Source organism: Notolepis coatsorum (genome assembly GCF_963971535.1).
Source record: "Notolepis coatsorum genome assembly, chromosome: 2".
NCBI lineage: Eukaryota > Metazoa > Chordata > Actinopteri > Aulopiformes > Paralepididae > Notolepis > Notolepis coatsorum.
In genome coordinates, this window is record NC_140166.1 from 224,722,409 (window position 1) to 224,745,713 (window position 23,305).

Below are 23,305 nucleotides of genomic sequence, written 5' to 3' on the forward strand. Positions count from 1 at the left end.
ACTCGGATAGTACTGTCAACCCACGGTTTCTGGTTCGGGAAGACGCAAACCTTTTTCGTGGGTACAAATGGTAACTCAGTTACCATACTGCATTGAACATTGTAGATATGTATATACTGAACACTGTCTACGTACGTGACTTCTATTTTTTACTTCTATTTTTACATGCTATACTATTTTATTTCATACTTATCTTTTGTCTAGCACAGTCTCTGTAGCGTAACAGAAAGAAGCATTTTGTATAAAAGTATTCTGTACTTCTGTATGAAAACTATTAAAGAAACTTGAACTATTGGGATAAACCCCTCAATAATCAAATGGTTCTATTCTCTTCTTACCAACAGGACACAACAAGTCAAGGTGAATGACCCACTCCTCTGAGGTCAAATTCTTCATCATAGGGGTGCCTCAAGGTGCGGTGAGCTCCCCTCTCCTATTTACGCTGTACACCAATGAGTGTAGCAGCAGTCAGCCTAACAATCATGTCCTGACATGTTCAGATGACACATTTATTCTAATCCTATTGAAGGCTGGCGACTGCCCCTCTACTTACTTTAAAGAGATCGACTCCTTTCAGGTCTGGTGTTACTGTGAGAGACATCATCTCATTCTCAATACCACCAAAACCAAAGAGATGATCTATGACCCCAGAGAAGTGAGAGTACATGACCCTGTGGTAATTGGCGACTGTGATATAGAGCAGGTTGCATCATATAAATACCTAGGAATCCACATGGATAATCGACTGAAATGGGATGTACATGTTGATGTTCTGTGTTCCAAACTAGCCCAACGACTGCACTTCCTCCGTAGTCTCAGACTGTTTGGTGTGATCACAGCGATCATGACCACATTTTATAAAGCTGTCCTAGAAAGCCTGATGAGATGGGCCGTGGTTTGGTACGCTCACAGTACAGTGTAAGTCGAAGATTGAAAGGCTAGTGAAAGCAGCGATGAAGGTGACCGGAAACACCAAGTATCCGTCACTCCAATCTATCTTCGAGAAAGTAGTGGCCAGGCACAGAGAATCTTACAGGACCCTTCTCATAATCTTTATCCCGAATATGAAGTTCTTCCTCAGGGAGACTAGCTCGATGACTGTTGTAGTTTCTTATGCAGCCTTAAGCATTTACGTTCACAATGGCGATGAATGTATCCTAAACAATCCTTGACTTATGGTACGGGTTTGTAGGGCTGTACCGAATGTCATTTTTTAACATTCAAAGCTTCTATTGAAGTATTCGAACGAAGCTTCGAATGTCTATAAAAGAAAAAGAATTTCATAAAAAAATTACAATTTCTTTTATTATTTTTCAAACTAAATCCTCAATTTTAATAAAGTGATTAATCTGATTAAATTAGTCTCTTTTATTAAATCAACTTTCTTTATCAGTTTCGTCAACATAAATAATCCAATAAGGGCACGGTTGGTATGAAAGTGATGGTGACGTCTTATAGTATAATATTAGTGTAGCCTAATCTTTAACTGCAACTGTGAAGAAAACCCCCATTGGTTTAAACAGATTGAATAGACGGAAGAAAAAAAAAGATAAAAAAATAATAATTTTTTTAATAAAAAATTTGGATGTTGATTTTGAATTCGTATGTCAACATTATGATCGAAGCTTCGAAGCATTCGGTACAGCCCTACGGGTTTGAAAGTGTAAATGGTATATCTTTAAAATTGTTATTGTTTTTTTTTTGTCTCTCTATCTGTTTGTTTCTGTGTAATGGGGAGGTGGGGGGGGGGGGGGGTAAAATTATTTTTTTAAATGGGAACTGATGTGAAACATACTTGATGGTACTCCCAAATAAAATGCATAAAATAAAAATAATAAAAAAAAAATAGCTCATAGCAGACTTAATGATTTTACAATATTTATTTATTATATAATTTGACTATCCAGTTAGTTTTTATAGCGTTACATTTGGCTACTTCATTGAACGTACAGAGAGAGAGAGAGAGACTGGCTCAGCCCTCCGCCCCCCCATTCCTCACTATTTGAACTCCACAAAACTAATTTCTCCTGTGTCTTTGAGCTATTTAGCTTAGCTTAGTTAGCGGTTTTTACCGCGACGTGGGCATACATGAATGGAATGGCGAGGATGTAAAGCACATTAGACGCATTTATTAAAACCGTTGCTCACAGAGTTTACATAGAAACAGCGCGACTCACAAGAGGAGTTGTCACAGGCTGTCATAGCTTTTAAAATTGAAGGTGGGGGGTATCGGGCTCAGCCCCTCCCTTCCAGCTGGAGTTGACGTGAAACATCAAATGCGAGAGAACGTGCACTGTCGAGTCCTGGCTCTAGGCAGAATCACGAATAGTGGTTTAAGAGAAGTTATTTATATTTAGAACGTGATTCATTGCGCACTAGTTAGATTACACGTTGTGGATGTTATGACTTTGAACGTCGGCCATTTCCACCGTAAACGGCATACAAGTCGACGAAATTTCATAGTCGACATGATCGATGAATCATGACAGCCCTAGTAAATTGTAATGAACCAAAGGAGAATATAATTTTTTTCCATCTTTGACAGTGAAAACCATGCTGACAATGACCAAAAGCTAAAAGATGCCACTGAGCTCATTCAGCTACTTCTTAAGATCAAGTATAGTCAATATCTAAACAAATGAACAATGGGCAGATAATTTACAGATGCTGTAAATTACATTTGTAGATGCAGTACATAATTTTGTCATCCGGACACATGCAATATGAATGTAGAAATGGGTTTATAGGGCCAAGTGAGGCATCATTTGAAAGGCCAGAATCTCCTCTATTATAATACCATAGTTAAATCTGTAACCCTGTTACATAGAAACTAAATCACCAATTCTCATTCTCTCCTTCCACTGACACTCTTCTCCATCACTATCGCCCTCCAGATAGCGGTCCTGTCAGGCCATTCTGTCTATATATACACCCATGTGTTTTTCAGATATTATGAAAATCTTCCTGTCAGGATTTTCCTTCCTTTCCAATTTGTTAGCCTAGGAAAAGAGAGCTACCTGTATAGCTGGTTATGGACTGATGGTTCTTGCTTGGCTTTCTGTCTTCCTGATGCATTTCAACTGAAAAGTTAGACCTTTGTTTGTTAGGATGAATGTAAAATGTACTGATATTTCTTTCCTTACTCTCCCCCAAGATTGGTCTGAATATGACCACCCCTCATAGCCCCTCGCACCTTGGTTTGAGAGAACTGTCTGTCTGTTTGGTGGACTGCATGAAACCGTCACAGTTGGACCAGGAGCAGAGATGTTTGGACTGCATGGAAACAAGTATGGAAATGTTGACTTTAATCTGTAAACATTATGACTTTATAATTGTTGACTTTTTAAGCATTACATCACGCGCAGGAGTGCCTTATGAGAATTAGACCATGCCTAGGGGTGGTCGTTAGACTGCGCGTGGTGTAATGGCTTTTATACAATTGGCGCATTCATCCAACCTTATTGCTATACAATAAACACACATTAATTGAAGATTTATTGACAACCATCTGCAGAAAAAGTAGTTCCAAAACAAAAAAAGAGACGTTGCCTCCGTGTGGAGAAGCAGCGCTGTTTCAAGGCATTCCATCTAAGAATGAAGTGAGCGTGTGTTATGGGATTGATTGATTGATTGAACATTATTTTATTACAGATAGACAGTACTTACATCTTTATACAATTGCCCTCCTATAGGAGGCAAATGCTTTTTTTGAACCTAGTAGTCTCTAAAAATGTAATCTACCTACCTCAGTCGTGAAAAGAAAAATTCTACACTTTTGACCGTTTTCGGCTTGCCATTGCCCCAACTGCTTTGTTGTTGAATCAAGTAAAATCCTAGGTAAGCGTATATTGTGCGTGTGAACGTTGACATGAAAAGAAAAAAGGTTAAATATTTTTTTTTAAGTGTACTTTTTTTGTTGTTGTTGGTATCTCACGTGAATCGATACTCGTTAGTACCGACGTGTTTCGGTAAGTACCTTTAAAAGTACAGAATTCGGTACCCATCCCTAATAACCAGTTCGAAACAAGGCGGACATTAATAAAATGTATTAAAAAATCAATCAATCATTCCAATAACACACGCTCACTTCATTCTTAGATGGCATGCACCTCCGAGCTGCTTCAAAGCAGTGAGCGTGTGTTATTGGTTTGATTGATTGATTGCTTGAACATTTTATTAACAGTGAAATTAGTGTCCTTTTGACGAATGGCATCTAACAACAACGATTTATATTTTGTTCCACAATGACTCATTACCCACCAATTACATAATCCAACATTGTGTAAGAAACGAACACATTCCACGCAGAGCATGTGAGCGGCGGGGGGTGGAGCGGGTGGTTTTGAAGTTAGCGACGGAGTGGGTTGTAAAATGGGTCGGCGCAACATGAAGGCCATTTTCAACCAATGAGAAGGGTGAACCATCACTCACATCCTGCTAAGACCAAAGTATAATCCGCCATGTTTAAAGTTAACGCTGTTGTTGTTAGCTTACATGCCAACGTGTATGGGATCGACCATAGCATTACGGCTAGGCTAGCTACTAAGGTAGAGCTAGTTGAATGGATAAACGTTATTTAACATTGCAGAATGGGTACAATTACAATACGGCTCAATACAAACAATTGTTAAGGGGCCCAGGGGGTATAGACTGTTGTAGTTTGGTCAAATCAAGCTCATTTACATCATGCTCCAAAAAAATATATATATTCTGCTGAGCGAGCTGTGGAGCGGGGAGCGCTTGATTCGTAAATGAAGGTTGAGCGGTGAGTGCAGCGGTGAGCGACTTGGGGGGGCGGACCAACATGAGCGAATGAGAGCGGAACCAGACGTCTAGAGCGAAGAGCGGATTTCTCGAGCGCTCCGCTCCGCTCACATGTTCTGATTCCATGTGACGGAATCGTTTTTGAATGAGTCGTTATCGTTTTTGAATGAGTCGTTATGACGCTATCAACATCCATTCGTAAAGATTATTGTCCGCCATCTTGGTTTTTCCTTAAAACTCGAACTGGCAGTGATTGTAATTCGGTTGTGGGCGGGTTCTGGGATCACGAGCGTGTGTTATGAGAAATAACCACGTCTAACTTGACTGTTTCAGCCAATCAGAATCAAGAAACCTCTTACGCCAGACTCTCTAAATTTGCCTAAAAGGAAGATTGTTCCACTTCTACAAGGTCCATTTGCATGTTCTTGGTAATTAGGGACATCTATGGACCTCAGGAAATGTATTCCCAGTCTCAGAAATATTGTGTCTGTTACTATGCTTGAGTAAATTGTAATGAACCAAAGGAGAATATACTGAATAACACCATGCTAACATTGACCAGACGTGAAAAATCCAGATGCTCATTCAGCACCTTCTTGAGATCAAGTGTACAAAAAACATTTTGTCATACGGTCTAGAGATTGATTTTTGACGTTATGTCATTTTGGGACCGGTACTGGACCTGTCTGGCTTAAGAGGTTGAACTATAAAACCCAGCTATGTACCATTATAAACCTCTTACATGGAAATTAAAGCTGAATAAAATCACCAAATCTCTCCTTCCTCTGACACTCTTCTCCATCCAGAGAGCTGTCCTGTCAGGCCTGGGAAGAAACCAAGAGGCTTGGATGGAAGAAAAGGTCTCTGCTGTGACCAGTGTGGAGAACGCTTCAGTTCAAAGATTAATCTCGATAAACACCAACGCATTCACACGGGAAAGAAACTCTACACATGTGACCAGTGTGAGAAGAGCTTTAGTCATCTGATTAGTCTGAAATCACACCAGAGCATTCACACAGGATGGAAGCCCTACTTTTGTGACCAGTGTGAGAAGAGCTTTAGTCGTCTGACTGATCTGAAAAAACACCAGAGAATTCACATAGGAGAAAAGCCCTACTCATGTGACCAGTGTGGAAAGAGCTTTACGCTACTAGGTAATCTGAAATCACACCAGATAATTCACACAGGAGAAAAACCCTACTCATGTGACCAGTGTGGAAAGAGCTTTACGCTACTAGGTAATCTGAAAATACACCAGAGAATTCACACAGGAGAAAAACCCTACTCATGTGACCAGTGTAGGAAGAGCTTTAGTCGTCTGACTGATCTGAAAATACACCAGAGAATTCACACAGGAGAAAAACCCTACTCATGTGACCAGTGTGGAAAGAGCTTTAGGTATCTGAGTAATCTGAAAACACACCAGAGAATTCATACAGGAGAGAAGCCCTACTCATGTGACCAGTGTGAGAAGAGCTTTAATCAACTGATTAGTCTGAAATCACACCAGGGAATTCACACAGGATGGAAGCCCTACTTTTGTGACAAGTGTGAGAAGAGCTTTGGGAAACTGGGTAATCTGAAAACACACCAGAGAATTCATACAGGAGAGAAGCCCTACTCCTGTGACCAGTGTGGAAAGAGCTTTAGGGAACTGAGTAATCTAAAAACACACCAGAGAATTCATACAGGAGAGAAGCCCTACTCATGTGACCAGTGTGAGAAGAGCTTTAGTCAACTGATTAGTCTGAAATCACACCAGAGCATTCACACAGGAGAAAAACCCTACTCATGTGGCCAGTGTGGAAAGAGCTTTAGGCAACTCTGTAATCTGCAAATGCACCAGATGATTCACACAGGAGAAAAACCCTACTCCTGTGACCAGTGTGGGAAGAGCTTTAGTCATCTGCATAGTCTGAAAGCACACCAGAGAATTCACACAGGAGAAAAGCCCTACTCCTGTGACCAGTGTGAGAAGAGCTTTAGTCGGGGAGATAATCTGAAATCACACCAGAGAATTCACACAGGAGAAAAACCCTACTCCTGTGACCAGTGTGAGAAGAGCTTTAGGGAACTGAGTAATCTAAAAACACACCAGAGAATTCATACAGGAGAGAAGCCCTACTCATGTGACCAGTGTGAGAAGAGCTTTAGTCAACTGATTAGTCTGAAATCACACCAGAGCATTCACACAGGATGGAAGCCCTACTTTTGTGACCAGTGTGAGAAGAGCTTTAGTCGTCTGACTGATCTGAAAAAACACCAGAGAATTCACACAGGAGAAAAGCCCTACTCATGTGACCAGTGTGGAAAGAGCTTTACGATACTAGGTAATCTGAAAATACACCAGAGAATTCACACAGGAGAAAAACCCTACTCATGTGACCAGTGTAGGAAGAGCTTTAGTCGTCTGACTGATCTGAAAATACACCAGAGAATTCATGCAGGAGAGAAGCCGTACTCAACTGATTAGTCTGAAATTACACCAGAGAATTCACACAGGAGAAAAACCCTACTCATGTGACCAGTGTGGAAAGAGCTTTAGGCAACTGAGTAATCTGCAAATGCACCAGATGATTCACACAGGAGAAAAACCCTACTCCTGTGACCAGTGTGGGAAGAGCTTTATTCATCTGCATAGTCTGAAAGGACACCAGATAATTCATACAGGAGAGAAGCCCTACTCCTGTGACCAGTGTGAGAAGAGCGTTAGTCAACTGATTAGTCTGAAATCACACCAGAGAATTCACACAGGATGGAAGCCCTACTTTTGTGACCAGTGTGAGAAGAGCTTTCGTCGTCAGAGTAATCTGAAAACACACCAGAGAATTCATACAGGAGAGAAGCCCTACTTTTGTGACCAGTGTGAGAAGAGCTTTAGTCATTTGTCTAGTCTGAAATTGCACCAGATAATTCACACAGGAGAGAAGCCACATCATTGTGGTTTGTGTGATAAGAGATTCCCTACATCAGCATATTTCAGAAAACATGATAAAATACACTTGGGAGAGAAGATTCAGGGAAATTTCAAACCTGTCAATTTACCTGCACATTCTTAGAGAGAACCCCTACAGCTGTAGCCAGTGTTAGAAGAGTTCCACTTATAATTAGGGCTGTCACTAACGACAATTTTGTTATCGATTAATCAGTTGATTATTTTATCGATTAATTCATTCATCATTAACTCATTCAGCGCCGGGCCTATATGACCAAATTAGGGCTAGCACGCCAGCGCTTTAATCAATGGGAGGATGGGGAAATTTGTTAGTGCTTAAAATATAATTATGGCTATGGGTCTAATACACTCGTCGCTTATCAATGACTTGCTTGCTACGAAACAGATTGTTTTTTCATCGGTACATTTCCGTTTTATACTGTTTTGAATACGAGTATAGTTTGAGATTTCTAGTAATTCCAGAGAAATACGCGATAATAGCCCTTTAGTGGAATACACAAAACACGTTGTCGTTTTTCGGCTGATTTATGAATCGTTTTCAAATAAACGCTAGATTATCGATAGTATATGTTTCCTTATGCACGATACAAAAGCGGGCTGAAAATCGCTTATCCGTGCCTTGCTCAGCGCCAACGGCACGCACACACACACAGACACGTTGTGATTGCTATGAAAAAAACATCTGATTAACCCAAGACTGGTAACATAGTGTCCTTACCTCACATCAGATGTTCTGCAAAAAGATTAATCCAATTCCTGATCGCCATTCCAAATATCGATCGCGTCCATTGATCCAACGTTATAGTCCAAAATACATAATCCACGCTGCTCCCAGTCCCCCCAGTCAACGTGGTACAACGCTACTGCATGCCCGAGAAGCAAAACCCGGACCCGGCCTTTTTTTTTTTATGCACATCCCCAGCCAATCCAATCCAATGATGTGCAATACCATCCGGGAGACGATAGGCGGCGGTATTTGCCCTTTTGCGAGCTCAGACCCATTCCCAACGATAACATCAGGTTGGATGGATGAAAATGAATGGATATCGCTAATAAAAGAAATAACGATTAAAACCCGACTATACTCGTGATTGGCGCTCAAGCGTCGGCGAGTTAACCCGACTATACTCGTGGTTGGCGTCCAATGAGTTAACCATTAATTTATTAGAAAAATCTATTTCAATTGAATATTTCAAAATGTTTAATGAGTATCATCCTTTTTAGCTTTAGATAAAAATGGAAAAAAAATAACTACCAGCCAGAGAGATTATTACCGGCCATAAATAGCTTTTTAGTATATTTCCATGAATTATTATTCATATTTCCATGAATTATTGTGTGCTATGGTAGTGCTTGTGCCAGCACAGGAGATACGATTAAAATGTAGTTTTTATAAATAGGCTATATACATATTTAAATCAATATCTTCCTTTTGAATAAAATAGGCTCAGGAATCAGAATTGTTAAAGCTAATTAGCCTAATCCATGTGAAAAAGGGTAGCATATAGTAAATTTATGCACACACACGAGAGGGAGAATAGCTTATAGCAGACTTAATGATGTTACAATGATGTCCTGCTGGAGCGAAACATGGAAGTTATGCGACTGTCGAGTCCTGGCTCTAGGCAGAATCACGATTAGTGGTCTAAGAGAAGTTAATTCTATTTTGAACGTGATTCACTGCATTAGTTAGATTACACGTTGCGCATGTTATGACTTTGAATGTCTGCCATTTCCACCGCAGAAGGCACATACAATTAACAATACGACGCGTCGAACATGAATATGCAAATTGACGAAATTGACTCGCCGACTACTCGTGACAGCCCTACTCCTAATGAATGTGTGGCCCAGTGTTTAAAACGCTTCCGTACGTCATTACAGCTATCAGTCCATCAACAATCATAAGAATAATATTTGACCGTTCTTTTGAAATGAAAGACTACTACCAAGAGCTTTTGACCTGCACAGAAGCCTCTGTGAGAGAGAAGCAGTACTAGCATAGACACAGTTGTCATTGACAACAACAGTTGTGTTTCTGTCGCTCTGACGAGTGAGACAGACGGTGTGGATGTTCCTGGGACAATATGTCATTGGTATAAGAGTGAACACACATTGTTCTAGTGTTTTAAATACTGGGATCATAGGAACTTTCTGACCTCAGTATGGGGTGACCAGCCAAAAGCCAAGCTAGTTAACCCTTTATTCGCCAAGGACGAGTTTCCACGTCATTCTCCGCCATGCGTAATCTGCCAATGACGCCGTAAGGCGTCTTTGAGATCAATATTTCAAAAATCTGTGATGGCAATCATATTTTACCCACGGAGTCTTGAGATCCCCTGTTGATCTCCTCTCAACTCTCCAACGGTTCAAGAGCGCCATCTGGTGGCCGATCGGCGGATCGCCCAAACAGGAAATGAGAGGCAGGATGTGGTGCTCATCCATATTCGGTCCGGCCACTCGCTATCGCTCGCGGGACTCGAGCTCGACACAATGGATAGCGATCCGTTGCCAATAACTCGATAAACAACATGATTTGGACGTATATACTATTATACAACCTGGAAATGGATCGCATATATCAACATCCCATAATAGCAATCCTTTTGCTCCACGCTCATCACCCAACGCTACGAGGAGACTGGGGTGAGTTTCAGCCTGTTTGTTTACCATTTTCGATACAAACTGCTATGATAAATATATCACCCATACTACATGATTCATTTAACGTCGGCCACGGACTTATAAACCCCCCCCCTCCGGTCACCAGCAGATGATGAGGCAAGACGTTTAGGACCTTGTGCAATTGAAAGTTTTATTGTGACGTCAATCGGTATCAAACTACATTTGATCTAATAATGTATTTAGGGCTATAAATCACGTTCTGCAGAATGCTGCAGAAAACGATAAAAACATATTTATACTTTAGACCGTATTTTAGTATGAATATATGAATGAAAAAGTAGAACGTTGCTACATCCTAAACGATAGATAATTGACGTTGAATGGGCCATAGTAATGTCAATTTAGCAATACAATTTAAAAAGTTATAGCCCTGCAAAGAAGGGGAACTTCTCCATAGACAAATAGAGCTGGCAGAGGACGGTATAAGGATGTACATAAGCGTGGCAGAGAAAGGGTTAACAAACATGTGGTGTGTACACACTGGAGGGGAAACTGCTTCTGGTATTGACTTTTATATTTTTATGTGGACACTAGTGATGTATTGAACTAATGTCACACATATTGTCAACATTCCTAGTAGGACATGTTTTTTACTTTCACAAGAATAAGTGTTTATTTTAGAGTAATGTTCCATTTATTGTCTTCATTTGTATTATATTAAAGACAGTGGTCACTTTAAGTAGCCATTTACACTTAGTTGTCTGTTTTTACTTTAACTTTTACTGGATTGTGTATTGCATGGAATGTTGTTGCTGTCATTGAGAGTTTTTTTTTTTTTTTGGTTACTCGTGAAGCTACAAATCGGTATTGCCCCACGCGGGATCAATAAAGTTGTCTGAATCTGAATGGATGTTTCTTTATATGAATTTATCATCTTTAGTGGTTTTTCTACCATCTAACTGCTTGTTACTAACTATTTTGTCTTTATTGTGTGTATATTGACGAGTAATGGCTGTAGCATTGATGAAACTATCAAAACGTTCTAGGGTGGGCGGCTGGGTGGCGTAGCGGAGATTGCGCTCGTCACCAATGCAAGAGACTCCGGTATCGAATCCCAGTCTCAGCATTGCCTTCGGCTTTGGCCGGCCGTCGCACTGGCTCATTTGGCAGAGTCAGCGGGTGGAAGTCGATGGGTGGGGATTGGACGTTGTGGACAGCGACTCCTACAGGTCGGTTGGGGGACGCCTGCACAGCAGAGACAGGAAGTATCGGGGGCAGCGTGAGCCTCCCACGCATTACTCCTCGCCACTGAGAGTCCGTGCTGTCTGGTGAAAAGATGCGACTGGCTGCCTCCTCGTGTACCGGAGGGGACACGTGATGCAAGGCTTCTATCCTCACTACAACCGACCAGTGGGGGGCATAGTCTAGCAACGTTCAAGACAGGGGAGGGGAGAATTGGCAATACGAAATTGGGATGGGAGAAAAAGCGAAAATAAAGAGAAAGTGGATAAAAAAATACGTTCTAGGGTTGGAATCCACTTTCAATAAAAAATTTCTTTCTGATGATAGAACATCCATTCACATTTACTTGTCATTAGGTTGGATAGTAAAACCTTTTCATGACGGAACATATTTTAAATAAAGTCTTGAATTAAAAAGTGAATTGATCCCAACTCTGAAACATTCTCATTAGATTGTATGATTAGCCAATAATATGTATGAATTGTAAGCGTCAAGATAAGTGGGAAGGTGTGAATTGATGTCTTAGAAGTAACTAACTCAGAAGTATGAAAATGAAATATTACATTTTAATCTACTTTGTATGAAAGGCTTCATCTTCTGAATGCAATTTTTTTTGAAAATGTTCTGCTGTTGACTAGAATGTTTAGAAACGCCTTCAAACAATATCTGAAATAATAAATAAATAAAATATTGTACTACTATCCATCTTGCTAATATGTCTAATTGTCTATACTACTATGCATCAGAGTGTAACACTCATTATTTGATGAACAATGCCACTGACCCTTAGCTGCCACAGATGTACTTCCTTGTGACATGCTGTTCACAATCAAAATATTGTTTTTTGCAATAGTGATTGTTTTTGTGTGTGGACCCCAGGAAGACTAGCTGGTTGCTATTGCACCAGCTAATGGGGATCCCTAATAAAATCAAATCAAATCTGTAGATCGCTTTGGATAAAAGCCTCAGCTAAATGACAACTGTAAAATGTGAAAATTCAAAACTTCATTGTTTATTTATCCTGATGTTATCACTGAAAAATAAATCAAATAACTTTTTTCTCCTTTTTAATATTTTTTATAAACAATCCCTTACAAGGTCAAACATGTACATTCAGTTGAAAAGATTGCTCCAGGTAAAAAGTTGAGACCAAAAATATATGAAGCAAAAGTAGAATAAAAAATCGGGGAAATTTTTTAGGAAAATAGTGTTAAAACTGTTCAACCTTGTGTAGACACGTGAATGTGTCTTACTGTGTTCATTATAACTGTTGTGTAATTATTATGACCCGGTTGCTCTTGGACTCATCGGGGCATTGTGGAGGACTATCGCTAGAGGGAGCTGGTGGGCGTTGGTCTGGCAACAGGTAGAGGTGACGAAGAGGCTGGTATCAAGGAGGAGTCTCATGCGCGGGGCTTCCTCTTCGCCGTTTTCCACAGAGGGGAGAGTACGTGTGGGTGGAGAGCCTTCTACCTGCGGAACACGTGGAATGCCAGTGGTGTATCGGAGCAGTGGAAGTAACGTTGCGTGCCGTGAGCTTATTTCCAAAAGTATAGTGATTAGGGCGAAAGATGAAGAGGACGTTTGACAGACGGGCTGTGACGACGACCATTAAAGTGTTGCGTTATTATGTGTAGTCGGAGAGTTAGCCTAGCCGCACCGGCTAGTAGCTTAGCTAAAGTATAGTACATTAGCCTGTTAGCTCAGCACGTCGTCTCGCCCTTTCTACAGCGAAAGAAGGACTCTTCACCAAGAGGCTTTCCTGGACGCCTTTAATGTATCCTGCTATGCACAATCTGAGAGCCCTGGCTTCAATACTAGATCTTTAGATCAAAGTTTGAAAACATTGTTCCTCTGAAAATGTCTGAGGTACTCAATCATCACAAGTGCCTTCAATGCGCATTATTATTGTTTAAAATGATATAGTTCTATTTCATTATGGCTTCCGCTCAGCATCATTCTGCACGCACTTCACTTCGTGCACGAGCGCTGAATAAAAAATTCCACAATGTACCTTTACATCCCAACATTCGTCTGGCCACACCCCTATCCGCTTACCTTCATAAGCAGGTGTGTGGTCACCTACTCGCCTCCTTCTTCACTTTCACCACAAGGAAGTGCCTTCGGTAGATCCCACACTTGACAAGGTTGTTAGCTGAAGAAAGTTGAGACGTGTTTAAATTTTTTCTTGCTTTTTCTTCTCTCATATATTTAGAAAGAAAAAAGCTAAGTCATAATGTCTACTTCGGAGAGTTGCGCTCGCAACGCCACTCTTCACCAGCGGTTCTCCATCTCTGCCTCTGTCGTACGTCTTGGAGCGGGGTTGAGGCCTCTTGTGGTCGGCAGCCACGCCCGGTAGGCGTCCGATGGGTAGTTTGCCTCTCCAAGGAGCTGGTGCACCAGTGCCGTCTTCTGTGCGATGGCCTGGTTCCGGTTCTGGTACCTCTGCTTCCGGGGAGTCGTCCGCTGTTGGGCGGCCGGCTCCTTTGGTTGTGGGGGATTTGAGACGCAAACTTTTTGCGTCAGCTCGCTCCCGTCGCAAGATGGTGGCTTGCAGACGCGAAACGGCCTGATTTTGGTGAGTTGCTGGAGCCGGATGAGGATGCGTCGGTCTCTACATGCCCGATGGAGACAGAAGACTACATGATAGAGGCAGACAGGTTCTTGTTCGAAGGCCCGGTGGAGACATGTCCCCTGCCTGTCCAGGTAACACTGGAGGGGGGGGAGATGTCTCCTTGGGGTTCCTCGTCCGCAGATGTTGGGTTAGAACCTCCGACTCGGCGGCGGGATGCCCTGCTATCAGCCACATCAGAGTGTGGCTCCTTGACCAGTAGTCTGCTGTATGTGAGGGACGCGGGCTCGGAGGAGGAAAGTATGCAGGGAGAACTGCGTGCTTTGTTCCCCGAGCTCATGGCGGCGGCGGCAGTCGCAAACGGCGTGCCCCTGCCGCAGCCACTGCCTGTTCCTGTCCCTGATGATTGCATAGGTCATCTATGGCAGCGTCGCCCGGTGAGAGGGGTGGACGTTGTCTACCCATTTTTCCCCTCAATGGCGGCCTATGTCCATCAGGGCCAGGTGGTCTCCCACATCATGGGCCTTATCCCCGCCTACGTGCAAGTCACGCGGGTGGCGGGTTTGGTAGACGGCATGAAGGAGGGCGTGCCACGGCTTGATAGGCCGATGGCGGCGCTCCTTTGTCCTGAGGTGGTGTGGGAGCCGTTACGGAAGCCGGTTCCCCAAGGGAAACCGGCGAGGCGGTTGGCATTTTGGAGTGACCAGTTATTTATCACCGGAACACAATCTCTAGCTGCCACTTCTAACATCGCGCAGCTGGCGAGATTCATGTCCGGGATATTAACGGGCGGCACGGAGCTGACTGATTTACAACATGATCAGCTCGCCCAGTCGGCAGGAGCCATCCTGCATCTGACTCAGCCGCAGGCTATAGCCGCTGGGTAAGTGCGCGCCCTGGCTACTCTGATCCAGCGCCACCTTTGGTTGGAGCAGGCGCGTGTGCCGGAGAAGAAGAGGACTCCCCTTCTGACGGCACCCCTCTCCGAAGCTGGATTATTCGGGTCGGCCCTGCAGCTGATGACCTCAACCTGCAGGGAGATGCAGGAGGAGCGCTCCGTGCTTCAGCCTCATTTCCCCCCACCCGATGTCGCCGGTGGAGTCAGACGGCCGCCACGTCGTCGCAGTACCTCCGTCGTGGCCGCCGCTGCCACCACCACCACTGCTGGACCTTCAGCGAAGAAGGCCAGGAGGAGAGAGGGCGCCTCTGCCACTACAGCCGGCCCATCTACGCCCGGAGGTGACGGTAGGGATCGTCGAGACCAGCCGCTGATCGTTTACCGTCCCTCCGGGGCTCCACGGGGTGGAAAGCTCCGAGCGGCTCGTGGCAGGCGTCGCTAGAGACCTCAGTGACTTTTTCCCTCTGTGGTCCCCTCCCCATGTTCCCTTCCCGGCCCCTCTATTATTTTGTTCAGAAATAAAAAGTCCCCTCTAAAGGGGGACTGTATTTTTTGTTAACAAACTGTGTGTTTATTCACCAAACATATGATGGGGTTGCAACGTGTGAATCTTTCGCTAGTATGGGTTGATAGGAGGGCTAGGTGTTACTTCATGTTAGAGCTTAAGCAAGGCCTGCAGCCTACACTCGGTTGAAAAAGGGTTTTCTGCCTTGACCTGAATCTCCACATAAAGGTAGAGGTTAGTCTGTTGCTTAAACAGTGATATTGAGCTGCAACACTATTGTGTTGGTTGCAGTAATGCTCGTATGAAAACATACCGCTTATACGTAAGCTCTACGGGCAGTGGGAACGGTTCCGTCTGCAGAATGGGGTACTATTCAGGCGTGTTAGTGACACTCGAGGGGGAGAAGAGATACTCCAGTTGGTGGTGCCGGGGGTGCTGCGGCGGCACGTATATGAGATTCAACATGTCCTTGGGGGACATTTGGGCGAACGCGGGACACTAGGGTTAATGGGGCGGGGCTATTACTGGACAGAGATGGCGGCCGAGGTGAAGGACTGGAGGCAACAGTGTATATGGTGTGCCCCGGCTCGAGACGGACACGGGATCCGAGAGGGGGGAGTCGGACCAATCCGGCCCCAGAGGAGCACTAGAGGTCGGCTACCCGTTCGGTATCGCCAGGACTACGTGCTCAAGAGTGTGTTTGTTGAACAGTGTGTCCAGCTCATGAAGGAGTGTGTGAAACTGTTAGCATAAGGTACGAGTGTCGATCGATGTGTGAAACTGTTGGTCTCAGGACCGTTTTCATGCATGCGTTTGTTGTTGTTGTTAACTTGCAGAGGACTTAGCAAGTTCAAAGTGGGGGGAAATGTAGCAGTCTGAAAATATTGTATATTATTCGAGACTGCTGACTGGTGTTTTATATTCCCTTTGTACACAAAGACATCATTGATATTCACACGAACAATGACACAAGCGTCCCCTTCCGAAGAGCACTGGAATATGGATTATAAATGACAGTACTGGATCATATTCTACAATGCGTTTCCCCTTGTGACTGGCAGGCGGGACCAGCAGGGGGCGGTAGCAGGCAGAGAGTGGCGGAGAGAGTTGGGAGGAGATAAATGGAGGAGAGAAACGGAAGACGCTCTCTTCGGCAGTGAACTTGGACAACGAGTAGTCGCAGCTAACGGGGGCTCTGGAGAGCCCTGTTGCTGACGTTATGCCAGAGGGCCCCGTGAGATAGCAACGGGTGATAACAAGTACTGGCTAGTGGACACGATATCCTAGCAGTACCAGCGATAGTATACGAACAATTAGTGCAGAGCCAGGCACTAGCAATCGGGTTATGATAGTTACTGTGTGCGGTATAAGTAACGTGCGGTTAACCAAGTATCCAAGTCTTTAACCACCGAGTTATAGTAGTTACAGTGTGCGGTATAGAGTGCGCGCACCAGGACGAGCGTGGGCCAACAACCATTCTGCTCCGGCTGACTTCGACCAGACCTGCACCCGGCTGCCTGCATTCAGCCTGCTCCGGCGGACTTCACTCAGACCTGCACCAGGCTGCCTGCGGCTTACGGGAGTTCCTCCCATCCAGCAGGGGTCGTCATCGCTCAGCACACGCTCTCAGCCGGCGCTGCCTCTCTGCCCAGCTCCGCCTGCTAACATCCTAGCCGAGAGCGTTCAACGCCATCTTGCCTCCCGGACAACAGTGGAGTGGCGAGGCGGCCATTTCGGATGAGTACAAATGAGCATTGATGCTCCCGATTCCTTATACAATACACAGTGTGGTGCAGCCTGCGGGCGAAAGTAACGTTGCTACTACCATTCCATAGGGGTACCCCGAACAATATATGCCGGCATTAAGATAGGACTTTACTGGTATTTTGTGGGCTCACTCTTTTGTTTCATTCCTTTTCTTTGAGCGTGATAATGTGTTTTTCATAATATTTCCCGTTCAGTGAATCCTTCTATTTTCCTCCCCTATGTTCCCCCTTCCTTCCCCATATTACCGACCTGGAGCAGTATATGTAATCCCTTAGAGAAGGTAGATACTGTGTTCAGCCCAGACGTGGGTAGCACTTAGTCTGGGTACCGTGAGAGCACTTGGTGCCTGGGTGTAATTATATAATTGATTTATGCCAGTGTAATCATTGTGTGTTGATACCCATGGTGCAATAATCACCAGACGTAGCATTGTTGTAACTAGGCCACGTTACAATAACACTCATCCAGAACGGGAGCACTGTGTGTGTGTCTTTTATTGAGCCTAACCCTAACCCTAACCCTTTGATGCAGGTAATATATCCATTATTAACCCCTTCCTATTCAACTTTCCATTTCCCACTGTAAGGTTTCTGGTGTTACTGAGGGAGGGTATTGCTTGCGGGGGGAACCAAGTTATTTCTTTACCATCCAGTCATTAGGTGTGGGGGGGCTAAGGAGACAATTGTGGAGGGTGAGGGTGTGTTGGGGAGTACTGCTGACTGCCCAAGAGAGAGAGAGGAAGACCAGAGTACCGGACCAGGTTTGTAAATCCTGGGCCTCATACACTCCCACTGCCAGCCTCCAGTTGACGCTCCGGACCCCAAAGACGGAGGTGCAGCTGGCCAGAGTGCTACTGTGTCTCGCTACCTAGTGACCGTGCACCACAGTTCCCACGAAGCAGAGATAATCCACCCTGCTACATATATTACTATATATATATATATATACATATATTACTATCTATATATATATACATATATTACTATCTATATTACTATATTAGTAGTAGTATTATTATTATTCCTACATGGAATAGATCATCGAACATTGAAACACACTGTCTATGGAATATAACATTGGAACACATTGTCTATACATGGAATAGAACATTGGAACACATTGTCTATACATGGAATAGAACATTGGAACACACTGTCTATACATGGAATAGAACATTGGAACACACTGTCTATGGAATAGACCTGAGGAATATTGCTAAAAGTTAAAAGTTCTAAGCGGTGCAAGAGAGACACCAAGTGGTTGAAAGCAGAACTGCGTGCCAGACAGAGCGGTGTGTCCAAAAATACAAGGATGAAAACGTAGTTTGGGAAGATTTAGGCAGAAAACAATAATTTGCAACATTATAAACAGATATTGCATGTGTTATTGTAGACACCTGAAAATGTACGACTATTATTCAATGTGTCTAACGCTAATCTTTTGCATTCCCTGTGTTCACAAGGACGTTGTGTAACCGGCTGACCGCTCTTGATCATCCCTACCCTGACATTGACACTTAACTTGCTGCTCTCTTTGATTCTCCCTATCCTAACATTGACACTTCATAGTGGGACAGGATACAGGTGCCACCAGGGGCGCTGGTGGTCACGTTGGGCAGGGAGACACAGGTGAAGAAGAATGGGTTCAGAGCGCGGTGCCGAGGGAGGGGCTTCCTCTTCAGCGTTTTCCACAGAGGGAGAAGGACGCACGGAACGGGAGCTCCGGAGATTCAGCACGCGAGAGATAAACTCAGTTACAAAGCGGGTTATCCTAGAAGTATGTGGTAGATTAGTGTTTGGTTAATGCGGAAGAGACATTGTGAATGAACCAGCAGGCGAGCGACTGCCGAAGACCAGGTGGTAGATATTGTCCACCTTGCGTTAGCTGTGTATAGGCGTCATGACAGGGGGTTCACCACGACCCACAGCTTAGCTTTGTTTAGGCTAGCACCACAGTTTAGCCCGCGTGTCGGCCCACCCCTTCAGCCCAGCAGCGGACGTCACTACACTGCACGCTCCTCCAGCCCCTCCAAGCCGTTACCCCAGCAGTCACCTGCCCAGCGTCTACCCCGCCCCGCTGCCTGTTATCGCGGGATCTCCCGACGGCCATCTTACCACCCGGACGGTTGGTGGTGAAAGCAGGCCCGCCATCTTGGATAAGTACAGCGGCGCTCCGAGTGCTGAAACTTTATCGGTAGACATTTCCACTGTGTGGCGCAGGCTCTCTAAGGGCGAAGATAAACGGTGCTTTGAACTAACGCTGGCAGCAGTGTCTAGGGGCGCCCCGACCATTTATTGTTTTGGGGAAACACCGGCTTTAGGTAGGACTTTTATTTGCTAACGTGGGCCCACTGTCCGTTTCTTTTGAGTGTAATAATAACATGTGGTTCTTTACAAAAATTCCCATTAATAATAATAATAATAATAATAACTTTATTTGTATAGCACTTTTCATACAGAGGTTGCAGTTCAAAGTGCTTCACAACAGTAAAAAATACAGGCATAAGTGAGCATAAAAAGATAGACAGGTAGAATCACAGTGTTTCACATTAGGATCTAGCATCCCAATAGGCTCTCCGCTTACAGTTTTCAGTAACACAAATAGTAAAAATAGTTTAAAATGATTCAGTTTAAGGCGGTTAGGTGGCCGAGCGGAGATTGCGTTCGTCACCAGCCCCGGAGCTGTGAGCTCGATTCGCCTGTTCGAATCCAGCTCACAGCTCCGGGGTTGTCACCAGCTTGGCTGGCCGTCTGCACTGATACAATTGGCTGTATCAGAGGGTGGGAGAAGCTGGCGGGGTGGGTCCGGGTCGTTGTAAACAGCGACTCCTACAGTTCGGTCGGGGCGCCTGCTAAGCGCGGATTGGACGTGAGGGGGATAGTGTGGTCCTCCCACACGCTACGCCCTCTCAATGAGAATCCGCGCTGCCAGGTGAAAAGAAGCGGTGATTGGCTGGACGTGTGTCGGAGGAAGCACGTGGTAGCCTCCACTCTCCCAGATGATCTGACTGTGGGGGGTAAGTGCGCAGCGATCAGGAAGGGACTGGGAATTGGCATACGACTAACATTGGGATGGGAGAAAATCGGAGGAAAAATGGAGGGGGAAAAAGACAAATAAAAAAAAAAAAAAATGATTCAGTTTAAAAATAGTAAAAAAAAAAAAAAAATTATAAAATAGAACGGACATAAAAAAATACAGACATGAGCGAGCATAGCAAGATATGGCAAATCATAGTGTTTCACATTAGGATCTAGCATCCTAATAGGCTCTCTATTCAGTAATACTCCTGTAATTCAAATAATAAAAATTGTTTAAAATGATTCAGTTTAAAAATAGTCATCAGTAAGAAGTAAAAAGTGCAATAACCGACGGACATAAAAAATACAGGCATGAGCGAGCATAGCAAGATATGGCAAATCACAGTGTTTCACATTAGGATCTAGCATCCTAATAGGCAAATAATAAGAATAGTTTAAAATGATTCAGTTTAAAAATAGTCATCAGTAAGTAGTAAAAAGTGCAATAACCGACACATGAATTTGATAGGCAGTGTAAAAGAGTAGGCAGGGTAAGAATAAATACAAGTTGTGTCAGGATATCCCTGATGTTTCCTCTTGCCACTAGGTGGTAGCAGATATCTATCAGTGAAATGCCTGAGCAAAGAGATAGGTTTTAAGCTGTCTTTTAAAGATGTCTAGCGAGTTGGCTTCCCTGATGTTGAACTCCTTTACTCCTTACCCTGTTCTCCACCTACAGCGAAGCGGAGCAGTGGATAACCCTTAAAGGGAAGAGGTCATTACTGTGTCTGTAATATAGAGCGAGAGCACTAGGTGCCCAGTGTGTAAGTAGCCTTGATAGGTATGCGATAACGTGTAACGTGAATGAGCTTCAGTAAAGGAGACGTAAATGGGAGCACTGTGTGTGTGTCTTTAATGTGCATTTTGTCTAACCCTTTTCTCTCCGGGTAATGCTCATTATTGTTTAACCCTTTCCCCACCCCCTGCCCATAGTTCATTGTGAAAGGTCTCCACTCATCATTAAGGAAGAGTACTGCTTTGGGTAGCGAATATATCATCCATCTTACTGCCATCGGGTGTGGGAGGGCTCAGGAAGTATTGGGGGAAGTGTGGGTGTGTGGGGAGCTACTGCTGATCGCCCTGGAGGGCAAGAAGGACCAGAGTACCATCCCTAGGTCAGTGAATCCTAGGCCCCATCCACTCCTTCTGCTCGACCTCCACTTCAACATTCCTGGCCTACAGTCGGGGACCCAGCTGGACTCAGCTCTGCTGCGTTCTCGCTACCAGGTGGCCGTGTACAACCACTCCCATAAAGCAGGGATAATCCACCCTGCTACATTATGATTGAATAAATCTACATGGATTTAAAAAGAAAATATCTCTTGATTTTATATTTACATTTAGTCATTTAGCTGAATGAATGAATGAATGAATGAATGAATGAATGAATGAATGAATGAATGAATGAATGAATGAATGAATGAATGAATGAATGAAAACTTTATTTAACAGATTGCAGAATGGGTACAATACAGTACGGCTCAATACACACAATTGTTAAGGAGATGCAGACCAGAGAAAGACGTTTGTCTTGTTTACATCAGGGTCCCCCATTTTCAATTCATATTGACATTTATGACATACTCAACATACATGACATTTATGGCATAGGGACATACAGGTATTTAATACTGTTACATTTGTGACATATACGATATTCAAATATACAGTACTGTTACCCATAGATCCTGACAGAGTATATACATATGATGGGGAGGGGACTGTACATTAGGAGGGGGTGGGTGGGTGGGAGAGAAATATACATACGGTGGGGAGGAGACTGTACATTTGGAAGGTGTGGGTGGGTGGGAGAGAAATATACATACAGCGGGGAGAGAACATATACATGCGGTGGGGGGGAGATTGTCTATTAGGAGGGGGTGGGGGGTTTGGACATTTACGGTGGCCAGTTTCGAATTGCAGCCTCCCGTAGGTGCTCTTTAAGAGCTGTTTTGAATGTGGGTAGGGATTCACATTCCTTTACAGCTTTGGGTAGGGCGTTCCACATTGATGTGGCATAATTGCTAAACGTGTTTAGTCCCTTGTTTGAGGCGAATCTGGGTTTAACATGATTTGTTGAGCTTCCTCTGGTGTTGTGGTCGTGGTATTCACTGACCTTTGGGAAGTATTTTGACATGTACATGGGTACCTTAGTCGTATAGTGTATCTTGTAGACCAGGCCCATAGCAAGTTGCTGTACTCTGTTGTCTACTCTAAGCCATCCTAGGTTGTCAAAGTGGGCAGGGGTGAGGTGGGTTCTAGGGGTAAGGTCAAGTAGAAGTCTGACCAGTTTGTTTTGTGATGTTTGTAATCTTGTTTTTAGCGCTTTTGAGGTGCTTTGGTACCATGAGGTGCAAGCATAGTCATAGTACCCTTGAATGAGTGCTCCTGCCAGAGTCTTCAGGGTATTCTTGTTTACCAGAGCCGACGCTTTTATCCAAAGCGACTTACAAGTTCTGTACGACAAGTCATCAGGAAGGGCACAACCAAGCCCAGATTAAGAATTCAGAGGCCTCTAGGTCAGACTCTTGTGGAGGCCCCCACACACACATGTGTACACCAGGGGGATATACATGATATTTTAAAGGTAGGATAACAATAACCAACATATTGTCTTCCCACTTTGACCAACCATTTATTTAACGTCTGCCTGCCCTGTATAGTCTATGGCACATGATTCATAATAGCAGACCTCGGTTCAACTAACTAGTCTACCTTAACCCTTTATACATTTTGGGGTATAAAAAATCTGTACTGAAATGAAATCACTCTCTCTCTCTCTCTCTCTCTCTCTCTCTCTCTCTCTCTCTCTCTCTCTCTCTCTCTCTCTCTCTGTCTCTCTCTTGGATCAAATAACAAACTCAGCAAGACCGACGGCTTCTCAGTTACAGTGGGTGAC

At 44.0% G+C, this 23,305-nt stretch overlaps 1 protein-coding gene across 1 annotated transcript in view; it reads left to right on the top strand.

Annotated features, from left to right (window-relative positions):
- Window positions 1–342: 342 nt before the first annotated feature.
- The window catches only part of LOC311223819 (uncharacterized protein), a gene marked incomplete at its 3' end in the record, with an annotated part of 66,792 nt that continues 43,829 nt past the window's right edge, over window positions 343–23,305 (top strand). The window contains exons 1-3 of the mRNA XM_084308584.1: window positions 343–413; window positions 3,155–3,287; window positions 5,571–6,422. Coding sequence (XP_084164710.1) covers window positions 3,167–3,287; window positions 5,571–6,422 — 973 coding nt within the window. The 5' untranslated portion in view covers window positions 343–413; window positions 3,155–3,166. The remainder of the gene's footprint in view (window positions 414–3,154; window positions 3,288–5,570; window positions 6,423–23,305) is intronic.